A 15,775-nucleotide genomic window follows, 5' to 3' on the forward strand; every position below is an offset into this window, starting at 1 on the left:
GGCCTGATGATATGAGAGTACAGAAAGTTTATGGGAATAATAGGTAGAATGGTTGGAGTAAACGCAAACGCTTCCTCCTCTTTGTGAATAAGGAGTAAGAAAATTTCAAACAGAACTGAAGGTGGCTTCCAATGCATTCCTGAAGAGGGCAACAGAGTAAAGAGGGAGGGAGGTACTAGGCTTGTGGTGGTGGTGGTGGAAAAGATCAGGAAGGAAACCTGCTGGTCATTCCATGTTAAAGTGCTTCCCTGAGGAGTGAGCCTAGGACCAAAAGTCCCCAGCAGTTGTTTACCTTTGCCAGGGCATGCCACTGCTGATTCCCACCGAGCCTCATCTGCTCTTACACTTAGCTATGTGCCCTTTTCTTTACTGACACAAGTTGCTAGGAACCTGGAAATGTGGGTCAGATGTTGTGGGTGAGGGGAGGTCCCCAGCACCATCTAGGGCCTCTGACCCAGAATGATTTCATTAAGGTCTACGCAGCTCTAGAGACAACATCTCTTATTTCCAGAGAAAAAGTCCTGAACAGGATCCTGTTAGGCGGTGCTGTATTCTGATGCAGGGGCCCAATGTGAAGGTCAAAAATGTGGAGGCACAGGAGGAAGTGAGAGTCTTAGCTCTAACTCTTAAAAAAAAAAGCCTCTCCCATTGTTTAGACGGAGCTCACACTTTGATTTTGCAAGTTTGCTTAAGACAAGGATGTTGGAAATACCTACAAATTACTACTCCACTGCAGTTCATAGCAATATATGCTGCATTTCTATGTCGATATCTACATACACTTCAAAACAGGAGATCTGAAGGCAACATAAGTGAAAAGAATGATTTTAACTATAAGATGAAATACAAGTAGCTAGGGATCTTTTTTCAAAGGCATAGCAGGTGAAATTTGAGTCTGTGTGTTCATGAAATATCCATTAACATTATTTGGTTTCCTGTTCTTTATGGAAATATGGGAATTTTACTGCATAAAGGGAAGCATAAGCTGAAAATGACATGATCAGTCCTCTGGAAGGAGGTGCCATTCCATAATAGATACCCCGCCCACTACTAAGAGAGAAAGAAATGTTGGGCTGCTACTGAAAACACTATCTTAATTCATTTCATATATTCACTTGTTCAACAAATCCTACAAGCAGTTACTATGCACCTTTTACTAAGAAGGAAAAAACTAACCTGATTGGAGAAAAGAAAGATAATAAATGAAGTAGAGAAAAACAAACCCCAGTCATATCTTCTCAGATTCCTAAGAAAGAGAGCCCAGCTATCATGTTGAAAGAAGGAGAACACAAAATAATGCCTAAAGCTGATAGATTTTAATCCAGATTAGGTTTTATTTGTTTTATTATTAATATGTGGTGATATCAAGGCAAGTAAATAAACTTCTTATTGCTCAAGAGTTCCTTAAATGAAATAAACCGTCAGGAAAAACATGCTGTGAGTCAGCATTTGACACATTGAAAATCTGAGCCCTAAGTTATATGAAATAAACAGGCAAAAGCACCAATAACAATTTGTATCATTTTAGTAAAGAAAACAATTGAATTTAGCCTCAGAGGACTTGATTGAGATCCACTCAAGGAAGCTGGGCTACTCTCTGTCACCATCTCTATGTATCCGTCATCTATAGGGAGGTTTGGTTCATTTAGCCCAGATCCTCAATCCAGCTGAATTCGTTTCACATGTCACCAAGGGAAAGCGTGTCTATGCTTTTGCTAGAAAAGGCAGTTTATACATTTCAAGACAAGGCAAGATTCATTTGAAGACTGTTTTTCTTCCCAAGCACGACTGAGCTCACCCTCTGTGCCAGTCACTGTGCACATCCGCAAGTCCCAGGGACTTACGACTCTGTGGGGCAGTGGAGCACTTACATAGATTATTTAAATGTAACGTTACAAGGGTGAGGACAGGATAATGTGCAAAATGTTTTATAAATGCTAATGTTGAGTGGAAATACATAATGAAGGATGGTAGTTAGTCATTTTTCTGAACTCTGGTTCTTATGGTCAATTTTAGTTCTAATGGCATCTAATGTTTACACACTATTGCTGTTCCTGATGGTCAGATTTATACCAGTGCTTTATTTCTCACACAGGGTAAGAATTTCTAAGGGGAGATTTGGATTTTCCATGCTGAGGTGAAATGTTCATCAGTAAATGACTTCTACTTCCCATGACAATAATTGCAGCCATCAGTGTTGGGCTATGAGCTGCACTGGTTGAACTGTTACCAGCTGTCTGTGTGACAATGGACAATTCTGGCAATCCCTTAAGACCATGGTTTGAAAATGCTATATGAATATGAATAAAGCAATACAGAAGCACGTTACAGATTCCTTATGCTTTGATTCTACAATGATGTGAGCGCTTATACTGTGCCAATATTTAGTGAGTGATTTTTTTACACATAAAAAGAAGAGCTCCAGATATTTTCTCAGTGAAGTTGTTTGCCTGGCAATTTTATCTTATCATATACCTTCTGTTTATAGTTATCTTCTGTCTTGTACCCAAGACAGAGCTGATTTTAGGCTAAAGCTATGTGTATGCCATCTGAAATATTTTCAGATATATTAGGGGCAAGACATGATTTAAGAGTAAAATATTAGCCACCATAGTAATACGGATCTGATTTCATGCACTCATGAAAAAGGAATGTGCCAAAATATATTTCAGCACACAAGCTGCATTTAAAGTGACCACAGTGTCATTATAGAAATAGTCTTCATATGCCAGCCCTGTATGGAACATTATGTCCAGGACAGTGCTGGTTACTGTGTCACTTATTTTTTTCCCCCTCAAATGAATGAGTAAATTCAGTGTTTATGAAAGAGGAGTTGGCAGGAGGGTGAAGACCTGTGTTTATCCTTAGGTGGTGGTTTTAGCTCACACAACCCAAATTTTCACTACCAGCTCTGCTCTGGGATCTCAGAACAAACTGACGCCAATGACAAATGCCAGGGAGGGGTGACCTGGTGTGAATCTGACAGAGGCCGTGTGTGAAAGAGATATGTGATAGATAGCATAACTGTTTTTTGAAAAAATTTTTTCTGGTATATAATTTACTTAACATGAATCCCCTTTTCATTAGCCTTCAAGGCGTCAGGTTAAATAAGGCAACTTTTGGATATTATTGCAGCATGACAAACTGGAAAAAATGAAATGCCTTCAAAACTGTGATGAAATTCAGTACGATTTGAAAGTTAACAAGGTTTTGGCTTTCAAGGTTCCGAAGTTATGTGAACTCCTGCTCAGTTTTACTAATCCACAAGATGGAAGCTCAAGCTCCACTTTTCAAATTTGAGGTTAAAAATAAGTTTTATGATTTTTTTCCTACACTATAAAAATATCACCTGAAACTACTTGCTCTATCTGCACATTAAATGGCCAATTTTAAGTGGCTCAAAATGCTATAGGAAAATAACAATATCCTCAGGCATTGCAACCGCAAACTCACCCTATAGTTAAATCAAAATGAAGGTAGAACACATGTGCTAATTTGTGGGGTCAAGTAGGTTTCTTTCATCAAAGTCTTATGTACTTACTGGGAACAGGACAATGGGCACAGTTAGTGTTACTGCCACAAGGACTGCCAGGCGAACCATGAGGAGAGGGATGTCGAATGTATACACTTTGCTGTAGGCATGAAGTAATTCATCTTCAGCTTCTCCTACAACAGGAAGAAGAGAATGAGCCCACTTGGTGTTGTCAAATCAGCTCGGGTCACTTATGGCAACATTTTATAGAGAGAACACAAAACAGAGGAAAAGACCTAGGTCTGGGAATCCAGGCACCTCTGGTCTTGCCTCTGAGCTCATTAGCTATGCAAACTTCATTCAAATAAACAAAGAGGTCCTGAAGCTTATAAAGTTGCAGAAGCTAAAATACAAAATAAAGAGCCTCTCAAGCTCATTTACATTGTGATAAATCTATCTCTGCTGTACAGAGGCAATTACAAATCAGACAGTGACCAAGGTGTTCTTGTTGAAGGGGATGAGAGGCCCAAGCCCCATATCTTGTCTTTCCCAGCCTACCACCTCCCTTGCCCCTACCTGTGCAGCCACTCCTGATGCAGTTTACAAACCCAGTGTGTAAACTCTAGGATGAATGATTGCTACCATTTTTTCAAGCTCAACAACTATGACACCATCACCACACTAAAACAGATATTTTGGGCTTTTCAAGTTTTGCTTGTCTTATGAAACTCATTAAAATAAGTATAAGTAACATGCAGGGATAAATTAGTATAATCTTTACAGGGTCTCCCAGTGGATACTACTCTAAGATGAAGATGCTGCCCTACTTGAAAACACATTCATTCAGGATTCCAAACACAAATAACAAGGAAATATTTATGGAATCAAATGTAGTTGGATTTCCACCTCAAGATCAGACAAAAAGGAGTGAAAATACCTTCAGTAGTATTGACCTTGACATTCATTATTTCACAACCAGCAAAAAGTTAATGCCCAATCTAAAGCACATGTTTGGTTAATAGTCAAATATTAGTCAAACAGAAAGAAAACCTAAGCAAATGGTGGCCTACTCCTGAATCTTTCCTCCACAATTTGTCATACCTTCAATTCAATTTACCAAGTCAGTAAGAAAAAAAAATTAAGTTAAAAACCTTAAAATGAGGCTTATACAAAAATATATTTATATTGATACACTGATTCATGTAAACATATGCTACCAGGTCAATATGTGATTCCAAGAAATCTGTTTATGTGGCTACACTTCATGGAAGGAGTACAATCCTATTCCCTTTGTGAACTTTTAAGATGCCAGAGAGGAAATGTTGCAGGCATAATCTAATGTGGCCACAGTCACTTATTTTTGGGTAGTGCATTCTCAGATTGAAGGAAATTCTGTCATGTCCTCTTTCTTAGGAAATCATTTGGTATAACAAAATAGAACGGGATGTGTCAAAAATTTTACCTAAAGTCCCAGGCTCCCAGATTTGATTTGACTGGTAAATAGGAGGCAAGTTGAAACTTGAGGACCTGGCAGTTTCCCTGCCATTTGCTTGGCAGTTAATAATTCCATCAAAGGAGCTTTATCACATGCAAGCGGATTCATTCTCATCACTTCTAGCCTGAGTTGGACTATGGAGTCTAGCCAAAGAAATATCATATATCCCTAAAGGAAAATAATTTCATTTGAGGGATATTTTTTATAAAATATGTGTGAATTCACAAATTGTTGTAACTTGTTAGCCAGGCTGAATCAGGCCCCATTTCCTCAGGTCAAGTGACAAAGCTAAAATAGTATATTAATTGAATATGTGTCATCTATAGATCATGCTTATAGAAGGCAATTTAAAAAATCATACCTACCCCGGTCAAGAATCAGCCTAACAAGGACTTGCACATAGAGAATGACTTTCACAGAGTGACCTACCATAGAAGGTTAGGTAACCAAAGAGGGCAGCAAGCAGGTACATGACAAGCATCCCCGTGATGGAAATATTTGACACTGTTTGCATTTTTCTCTGGGACCGACTGGAAAAATAAAGAACACCAAGCTTTGTTTTTTAGACTTACAAAAAAAAATCACTTTTCAAAATTAAAATAGTAAATAAAAAAGTGTATCTGTATTGTTCATTGTGAAGACATATTTCTAGTACATAAACTTATAGCTGATTTAAATTTGTCTTAGAGAGTTAATGAGGATTCGTTTCCATTTTTCTTAAACACTACTCCTTCAGTCTTAAAATCAATCATTTCCCTAGAAGAGGAACAGTCTATTTCATGTCGGTCAGTAAGCCTGCCCACTGAATAAGAATATAATTAACATAAAGATCAAACAGGCTTCTAACATAGAAAGTTATTGCATTTCATAATGAGATGACTATAGATGAGGAAAAGAACCTACGAGAGTCAGCAAAGTACTACTGCCAAGAGTCCAGACTACTGGGAATCCTGACATTGTTACCTGAAAAGCTTCTGGAAATCATTCTAGAGGGAACCTGACTGCCAAAGATCAATTCTCAGGCTTCTGGAGTAACTGCTACACGTGATTTTCAAAGTAAATCAAAGACATCAAAATACTTGAAAGTGTTCTGAAATTTTTTATGAGGTAAATCAGAATTTATGGGGAAAGTTTTGCTATTTAGTGAGAATGAAGACTGAGGTTACTGATGTCTAGATTAAAGAAGTTGAGAATTATTATATAATACCCTTCCTTAAGGGAAAGAGGAAAACAGCTATAATGAGTTCGTATCCTTTGTTCCCAAGCAAATACCAACAACTTCAAAGGGAAAAGAATGCAAACGAATCACAGACCATCAGCTGGAAGAAACAAGATTTTCTAGCCAGTGACTCTATTGTACAAATAAGACAACAAAGGACAGATATTGGCACATCTCTTGTAATGAATGTGTTCTAGACAAGGCTTAGGTGCTGACTGTAAATGACATCAGTGGCTTATCGAGGCTGCCCCTAACCATAAGTTTTGGTTGTCATGAGTGTTTTCATTTCTAGTCCAGCTGACATCACTTCTTCCCAACAAAATTTAAATTTAAATTCCCAACACCTGCCAAAATTATTACAACCATCGGCTCCTTGTCCACCTGCCATAAACCCCTCCCCTGAACCATTATGGTGGAGAGAAAGGAAAGAAAGAAGCAGATAAGGTAGTGCTGTAGTGGGCTGATTCCCACCTTTCTGATTAAAGCGTGTTACTGAGGGTGGATGGAGTACATATTTTCTCTGAAGAGGAAGCTATAAACTGTGTTTCCTCTTAAAGAACCTTGAACATATGAGCAGATTTTCAAAGCAAATTAGAATGCTAAAATGATGGCTGCCTTACTCTTTAAGTTCACTGTAGATGGGAAGGACCTCAGGGTGGCATACAAAAGCAAATACTAGGATAGGAATTGCATAGGCCGTCTGAAAAACAAAGACAACACCACGTGTTTAGCATTCCAACATAGATGGTGATCTCAGGCCATCTCAGTTTATTGAATAAAAACTTAGAAAACACATAACCGTACTCATCAGAAGTCTGGACCTCTCACTTACCCGGGAGTTGAATACAAAGTATTTAGGTTGACACTTGTCATCACTATGAGCTTCATACTCTACTCCACTGTCATGAAGAGAGCCCTTGGCCTGATTCTCATCCAGCCCTGCAGGATTGCGGTGGGTGTAATCCATCATGAAGTTCACATCAGAACTCTCAGAGTTGTTGGGTAACATTACTACATGCATTGGAAGCGTGTTGTTGAATGACAGATTTCCAACACTGTGATCCAAAACAGGTAGAGGGCAGGGTATTTGGAATTTCTTGTAAATCACCTAGACTCAGTCATTAAAAAAGAAAAATATCAGCTTTCTGAGAAAAAGCAATGAAATAAGAATCCATATGTGTGGCTTATGGGGTGGGGTGTGAGGGAACTCAGTTAGGCATTCCTTTTAGACTAATGGACAAAGTAAACTCCCTCTAACCTCTGTTCTAAGGGAAGAGTTGGAGCTGTGATTGGCAGCTCTGCCTCTTAGAGTTAACAGGACAATATTTTGCATGAATCCTTCCCACCCTCCTTCGTGCCCTTCCATGAGAAAGATGATCACTTCCTTATTTCTTCAAACTAAAGTGACATGGGCCTTCAAAACCTTTTTTCCTTCTCCTTTACTTCTTTGGGGAAATGCTTTATAAATTTTGGCATTCATGATAGTGCAAGAAATTCCCTCTTTTGTCAGGGGCCTGGAGAGGAGGATTTCTTCTTTAATTCCACTGTCCTTGTCCTGTCTTAATGGGTAGAATGTGTAAGAGAGAATGGCTGATTCATGTGAATATGGCTATAGCATTCTTCTTTCTCTTCTGGGACTCTTCTCTACCGTTCTAAATACCAGATTATTGTCATGTTCCTGCTTGAAGTGTTCCTTTTTACCCAATATATAACCAGTGTGCCTAGACCAAACCATTAGTAGTAGCTTTGATGTTCTACCTCAACTATCTTTAAATTTTAGCTGCTCTTTTTTTGTTCTAAATTAGTCTACAAGAAAATCACTTGTGATACAAGAACTATTTCATATTAGTGAAGTGCTTGAACAAAATGAGGACGCTAATTTAGGCACAGAAAGAATCTCATGCTAACCAACTTACAAAGGTCATGTCATCACATCACTTACCACACTAACAAAAAACACCATGCAGGTAAGAGAAAATCCACTGGTATAGCCAAGATAACCTAGAAGTTAGAAGAAGCATTTTGGAAGCTGAATATGGCATCTACAATTAGCTTACCTATTTAAATGTGAAATAAAAATAAAAATATTTCCAGTTAGAAAATATCTTTACCTAAATTTTTAAGGAGTGAAAGTGGAAGAATAATTCCAACAGATACAAATATGATGAGGTAGTTGCCATTGAGGTACCATTCTCTAGAAGAGAGAGACAAGGATTTAGAATCAGAAAAGACCAAGTAGAATGAGTCACTTGATGTCACAGAGGGAACATAAGACATACCCAGTATTTTCTTCAAGTCCCATGAATGCTCTGATTACTTCAGGTAGTTCATATTTAATGATAAAGAGGTAGCTTGACATTGCTAAAATGGAAAATGTGACAGCTTAGATGGTGTGGATAGCACTGAAGTCACATGCAAGCAAGTTATGACATTTGGGATAAGTAAGATGAACATCTAATACCCCAAATGGAAAAAATACTCACTGTGTATTTGGCACTGCTTCCAAGTTCTCTTCCAAGATAGACATTTGACCCTCTAGCTTTTGGAGGTGGACCTTTGTTAACAGTATCAGGGCTGATTCTGTGTTAAAGCCAGCTCCAAAGTTTACAGTGAAGCTGCAGTTTTAAGGTTCTGCCCTCAATAGTTATAAATCATCATAGCCCACACTCAGTGTGCCTGTGTTAGTGTCTATAACTTGGGCAGTAGTCTGGCAACAAAAGGCATGGCCAGCTGAGAGATGGCAGAATCAAAGGGCGGATCTGCAGAGTCAAGACATCCCCTCTGTTTTTCTGCAGATGGGCACGTATCTAGTCCTCTGGGATCTGTCTGAGGAGCACACAGTCTCAGACCACTTATTGTCGGAACCAAAGTCTTCCCGGATTGATAAAAGAATACAAGAGATGACAGCTTCTCTCCATCTTTGTCAAAGAAGTTCCCCACCCCCACTTCATCTTACTCTCCTTTTGGCCAACTAAGGAATTACATAAAGTGGCAAAATTTCATGAACATCTAGGTAAGTGATATATGAGTCATTATCTACTCTTGTGAAAGATTTTTTGATGAAATCTACAAGCCCTCTCCGTGAAAAAATGAATATGTATTCATATGCATAACATTACAATTTTGCTGCATCATGCCTTTTTCAAGCCCATCCATTTGGTGAAGGATAACGCTAATTTGTTGACACATGGCCAAAAGATTCGGTTAAAAACAGAACTCACAAATTTGAGATGAAAACTTTAAGTGTGTCCTACATCCTTTCAGTGAATTTTCCTTTCAGTGAATTTTTGCTAACAGGCACTTTAAAACACATACTTAAATTTTAAATTAAACTACTGAGTTTAAAAATATTTTCTTCATTTCAAATGAAAGTAACAGTGGTGATAATAATTCCCCACATTGTTTAGTCCTGCACATTACTTCATTTGATCATCTGAAAAACCCTGTGAGATGACAAGATATATGTTGTTATTCTCATTCCACCGATGGAGATATAAAAAGTCCAAGATGTTAAGTTGACATGTCCACAAAAACACAGCTTGAAAAGGACGGACTACATCTAAAACAGAAGGGCTAGTGCTTCTTCTCTACTGTCAAAGTGAAACGATTTTTACAATAGCAGATGTATCTTCTGTACACATCTGGTTAATCTTTGCAAAGACCTTGGCTAAAGCTAAATCTTACAGAGTGTGAACACAGGAGATATTTCTGATTAGCTGACTTGGTATGGTACCATGCAATGTTAGAGCTATTAATTGCTGATTTTCAGTGATGTCAGTGATGTTAATGTGTTTGATCTTCAAAAATTCAGAATAATCCAGACATTAATCTGTTAATGTGAAAACATCTGCAGTAAATGTTAATTTTTTAGGGGATTGAGAAAATTAAATGTTCTAAATGTAGAGTTGTTAAATACAGAAATATGAGAGATTTCTCTTATGCCAAATATCAACTAATCAAATAAAGTAACCAAAGTGAGGGCATTTTTTTCTGGGGTGATGTTATGACATTTCATCTTACTCCCTTAAAGTCACACCTCTTACTTGTGTGCGGCTTGACCCAGAGACTGCTTTAGAGTTTATTCCATTATTTAGAAGCATAGTAGTGGCTATACTTTGAACCACAGTTGATGCTGCTGCCACTTAGCTTGTTGAGTTCAGGGTTAATTATGCTTATACCTGGTTATTGTTAAATTAGACCAACTAAAAGGCAATCCTATGAAAAGCTTGATACTTTAAACCTTAATAAGTCTGACAGTTTGAAACAAATATAAAGTGGTCTATTTGTTGGGATTTGGGGGGCTAATATGCATATGGCTCCAAACCAGTAAAATGAGACCATTCTGATATTACTGTCAAATTCTACCCAAGATTGTAGTCTTAACATATAAAAAAATTTCTTTAAGCACAAATCATTAAGATATGGCTGAATTTTATGTATCTGCTTACCAAATATCCATTATCAGGGCTAGTATAGCTAGATTACTAAAGAAATTTCTGCATTCCAGAAATCCTCGATAACTCCAGTGAATTTATTAAAATGGGTTGCCTGTTTGCAAGATCTCTGTGCAAGTTTATTTATTGTAGTATTTTTATAACAGTGAAAAATTAGAAACAATTGAACTGTACCTCAATAAGGATACTGTAAACCAATTATGGCACATTTGTATAATGAAAACCTCAAAATCATTAAAAGAATAACATGCAAATATATTCAAGGCATATTATTAAATTTAAAAAGAAAGCTGAAAATCGGTATCATAAGATGATCCAATACTAACAATACTCAAAATACTAACAAATACTCAACAAATACTCAAAATACTAACAAAATACTAACAAATACTCAGTATTTGTTGAATTAGGCATAAGGGAAAACCTATGAGTAGTTATTTCTGAGGGTGACTGACACAAATTTTTCTTGGTAATTTATATATTTGCATAGTGTTTTAGTTTTTCACAATCATCATATATTTGTTTTATAATTTTTTAAAATGCCTATTTAAAAACTTATTCAGGCAACTCCAGAGACATGGATATGGAAGCAGAGAACCAGGGAGGAGAGAAGCATATACAGAACACTTATTATGTGCCATATGTTACCTTATTTCATCCTCACAATGGCCTTTGTAAGGTAATTTTATACATGAAAAAAATAGGCAAAGGAGTAAAGTGATCTTCCCAAGGTCACAGATAGTGACAGAAATAGACTCAAATTCAGGTCCATCAGACTCCAAAAGCTTATTCTCTACTCAAGTGTTTTAAATATCCTTTAGAAAATAGTTACATATCAGATACATACAAACAGGACCACGAGAGCCCAGAGGAACTAGTATTTAACAGTCTAGAGAAGCAATAGGCCAGGTGAGCAAAGTGAGAGAAAAAATGTGTGTGTGTGTGTGTGTGTGTGTGTGTGTTAGGGTTGGAGGACTTCGAGAGACATTCAAGGGGAGAAAATAGCCTGTGAAAAGAAGGCATGGATGATTTTTAAAAATATTAAAATTGTACTGTTAGGGGACTAAATATAATTTGTTATGGTTTGACACAGGACATGTAGGGTATAGATGATGGATAAATTGATAGAGATAGATAGATAGATAGATAGATAGATAGATAGATAGATAGATAGATAATAGATGATTGATAGATAGATGATAGATAGATAGATAGATAGATAGATAGATAGATAGACAGATAGATAGATAGATAGATAGATAGATATGGGCATTGCTAGGAAAGGTTTAGAAAGATAAGCAGAAGAACTAGACGAAAATCCTGTGTCAGTCCAATGAATTTAAGTTTTACCTTGAAAAGAATGAGGGCATGCTGAAGAATTTTATGCACGACAAAAGTAGAAACAGACTTAAATTTGAGAAAGTTTATCTGGAGAACAAATTAGAGTTTATCTGGGAGCAGGGAAAACTCAAGCCAGGAAGACCAGTTAGAAGACTACTGCAATAGTCTGAGCTAAAAATGGTGATCATCTGTGGTCATGTGGATGGACAGAGAGGAGAGATTCAAGAGATAAGTAAGAGATCAAATGAACAGAATTTGGCATTTGATTGGACATGCAGAGTTGGGGAAAAGGAAAGGTTTACGCTAACATCCAGATGTCTGTCCTCAGAAACTGGATGACTGCTGGTGGTATTCACTGAGAAAAGAAAGATCAGAGAAATAGAACAGCAGGTTTAGGGACTGGGTAGGAGGAGAGGGAGTAAGTGTCACTATGTGGGGAGATGGTTGGGACCATGTGCCAGGAAGCAGCCAGCGGGACATCTGAAATATGGGTCTGGATACCTTCTGAGGGCCAAAGACATAACAGTATGAAGCTGGTGGGCAAACACACCAATGAGAGAACACTGTTAAAAATATATATATTTCTAGGTCCTACACTGGCAATGATAATTCAGTGGGAATTATAATAATCCATAGACTCAACAAACCCGGGTTTCTAGTGCATCTGATGCCTCGCCAGACTTTTGCCTTGGTAAACTTCTAGAGACCGTCTAGTGGGTTGGCTCAGTGCAGGCTGCGTTTCAAGGACCACAGCGTTTGGCTGTGTTCCCCCAGACACCCACTTTTCAGTTTTGTAAAATGAACTCAATCACGTATAGAAAACATTAACCGTTTTGGTAATGACAGAAATAAGCACAAATTCTTCAGTTTTAAGAGCAATAATTCATGTTGTAACAACATTAAAATCAAGACAGCTTTTATTTTGTATTTTAATTCTAGAATTCAATTGGCAGGGTTTTATATGTTATTTCATTCTTAGATATTGCTGTTTTTAATTAAAGAGGGACACAAATCTATTTAAGAAACTATAGTTTTAAAATTTAAGAACTATAAGTAGCAATTTTTCTGTATCTGAAGTGCCTGTTCATTGCTGTAAGTTTTCTTATTTATTGAACATGCTATAGAAAGTTTGCATGATCCATTGAAAAGTATATCCCCTACCTCCAATGTTCTGCATTGTAATGGAAACAAAAGCTCCAATTTTTCCTGGCCATCCAAATGCCTTTTCTCCTAATTTTTCATAAATCAAAGACCCTACAATCAAAGATAAAATAGTTTTGTTAAAAGAATGTTTTAACGAGTAAAATATTTTGTCATATAATTCCACACTGGAGTCTCAAACATGTAAATAAACATCATATAGAAATTATAAGCCCAAAAGTTGCAACCTCAAAAACCAATAAGCAGTATATCAAAATGTTCTCCAAACAAGAATCAATGGCTTTATTTATTTTAACTGCATGTAGCAAATCAAAACAGTTATTTCTATCATATGTCAGAAATTTCTTTTTTTCTATTTGTCTTGAACCTGATTCAGTTGACTTTCCCTCCTGCCTCTCACTTGCCCAAACAACTAAAAGCACTGAGAGATCATGTCACTGGGCTCAGAAGAAAATGAAATGTGAAACTGACTACAATCATCCTAAGGTTATGAAGCAACAGACTGAAATACTCTTTTATGAGAATTAAAATAGAATGTGTTGAACTTAAGTGGTAGCATACCTCCTTCCTTTGCTGTTTTTAATAAAAGATGAACTGAATACAATGATAATATTGCCACAGCAAGCAGCATGATTCTGTAAAGGGAAGAGAGAGTAGGTAATAAAGTTTCTATAATAAATAAAATGTAATTTTGTTAGATGTTACAATAAAGGATCACATTCATCTTTTCAATCATAGACTTTCCAAAAGTATGTGGATTTGGGGGAGGCTGAGAAATTCTTTTCAGAACTCTACACATACCCTTTAAAGTCATAGAAATAGAATGTGCTATATTTTACATGCCCAAATCTACTCCCTGAAGTCCCTAACTTTTTTTAAAAAATGTTACCCCGTTGTAGAATCTGGTTCGTAACTTAGACGCTAAGTGTGTAGCAAAATTAGCAAATGCTACATCTACTTACTCAGCACATGGGAATATGTACATCATATTTGCATGATATTCACATCAGCACTTAGAATTGAAGGGCTATTCAATAGTCTGACTAAACCTTAATCTGAAATCTAGGAATCCAAAAGCCAAAGCATGTAGTCTGAGCTGCATTACTGCTGATCCTGTGCATTAGATAACAAAGTACTTTGTAAGCTAGAGGGGCAGGCAGTTGCATATATAATAGAGAAAGCAGAGAAAGCTAAGGATGGGGCAGGAAAATTTCTTTCTTTTTTTTTTCTTTTTTTCTTTCAGAGTCACTTCTGGTGTCAGGACCCCCACATGCATGTATGGTTTCTTTATGCTTATACTGATTGGTATTTTTCCAAATCTAAGATTTGAAGCGCAAAATAAGAATGTTGATAGAAGCATTTACATAATAAATGGAGAAGCAATGCTAACTTTTACCTCGAATTCAGAAAAAAACTTTATCTTTATTTTTAAAAAATACACTTTCCCCACAATTGATCTAATCCTTTGGTAGTTCCCAATGAAATCAATAGTACAAATGTACATTTGGACCATGAATTATAAATTTTATAACCCCTGTAGCTATATTATGCTCTTATTTTCCATAAAGTATGTCTGCCAGAACTAACCAATGACTTATGCCTATAATTTTCCATATGCCTTATGAACTTAACTCTTTTTAAGGAATAATGTAATTCAGATTATATAATTTTGTTCCCTGGAAAAATAATGTGCATTCCCTGCATTCTAAACATGTACTTTCTCTGACAGAAAATACTAAGAGTAAAACCAGTAAAATGCTGTGTCACTTGCTATAAATTAAGAGAGAAAGCTTAACCCAGTCTGTGCTACTTAGACACACAAAACACACCCCATCATGTTTAGTGATTTAATTGTTCTGACCAAATTAATCTGCTAAAAAATAAGGTCCTCATTTTAAAAAGTGGAATATTCTTCTCTCATGAAGATGATCTATGACTGTAGGATTGGGTGAAGTTTTTCCTATTTCTATTCATCAGTGATCTATAACTTCCTAATTCATTTTAATGTTATTATATAATTAATAAGGAAAGGCAGCTTTTTTGTCTTAGAAGTGGTGCACACTACAAAAGCATACAAATATATGACTATATATATAGCTATTAAAATTCAGATCATTAAAATCCTAGTTTATTTCAAAACATGGCTTACATAAAAGTAAAGTTGATATAAAAACCCATTCAGCTAAAGAATATAATACATAAAACAGTTCAATCAAAGCACTAACACAATATAAATATTTATAGTCCTCATCCTTAGCCCTCAAATAGCTGTATGATTACTAATCATACATGATATTCAGAACATAAACAGCACATATTTATGATATAAATGTTGCATTCTTAGACAGTTATTTAACTCCCTAGCATTGCATTTGGGATTAGGATCTGTGTCCACAGTGGTGCCTAACATCAGACTTTATTCTTGTGAAGAATTCCACTGCTGCCAACTATATCTTGGAAAATACCAGGCTGTACATGATGCACATAAACGACTGTTGTTGTCTGTCATAGTGCAGTATCCACCCAACAGGTCAACTACCAGATGCCGCTATCCTTAGGCAGCATTTGGACAAGTTGGGTGAAAGTGCATAGGTTTAGGAATAAGGTTTGGTCACTCAACAAATATTTCCTGT

General features: G+C 36.6%; 1 protein-coding gene across 5 annotated transcripts in view; it reads right to left on the reverse strand.

The window, feature by feature from the left end:
* Window positions 1-15,775, reverse strand: part of SLC38A4 (solute carrier family 38 member 4) — a 69,444-nt gene that overhangs the window by 8,998 nt on the left and 44,671 nt on the right. For 4 of the 5 annotated variants that reach the window (XM_017884876.1, XM_017884943.1, XM_017885098.1 and 1 more), the window contains exons 5-13: window positions 13,704-13,777; window positions 13,143-13,235; window positions 8,466-8,547; window positions 8,298-8,380; window positions 8,129-8,187; window positions 7,019-7,294; window positions 6,807-6,886; window positions 5,397-5,497; window positions 3,542-3,666 (exon numbers count right to left, since the gene is read on the reverse strand). In XM_017884876.1, coding sequence (XP_017740365.1) covers window positions 3,542-3,666; window positions 5,397-5,497; window positions 6,807-6,886; window positions 7,019-7,294; window positions 8,129-8,187; window positions 8,298-8,380; window positions 8,466-8,547; window positions 13,143-13,235; window positions 13,704-13,777 — 973 coding nt within the window. Of the gene's footprint in view, window positions 1-1,412; window positions 1,716-3,541; window positions 3,667-5,396; window positions 5,498-6,806; window positions 6,887-7,018; window positions 7,295-8,128; window positions 8,188-8,297; window positions 8,381-8,465; window positions 8,548-13,142; window positions 13,236-13,703; window positions 13,778-15,775 lie in introns of those variants that run through there. The other variant, XM_017885016.1, reaches the window with a different exon arrangement.

This window comes from Rhinopithecus bieti, unplaced genomic scaffold (genome assembly GCF_001698545.2).
Source record: "Rhinopithecus bieti isolate Rb0 unplaced genomic scaffold, ASM169854v2 scaffold_314, whole genome shotgun sequence".
Lineage (NCBI taxonomy): Eukaryota > Metazoa > Chordata > Mammalia > Primates > Cercopithecidae > Rhinopithecus > Rhinopithecus bieti.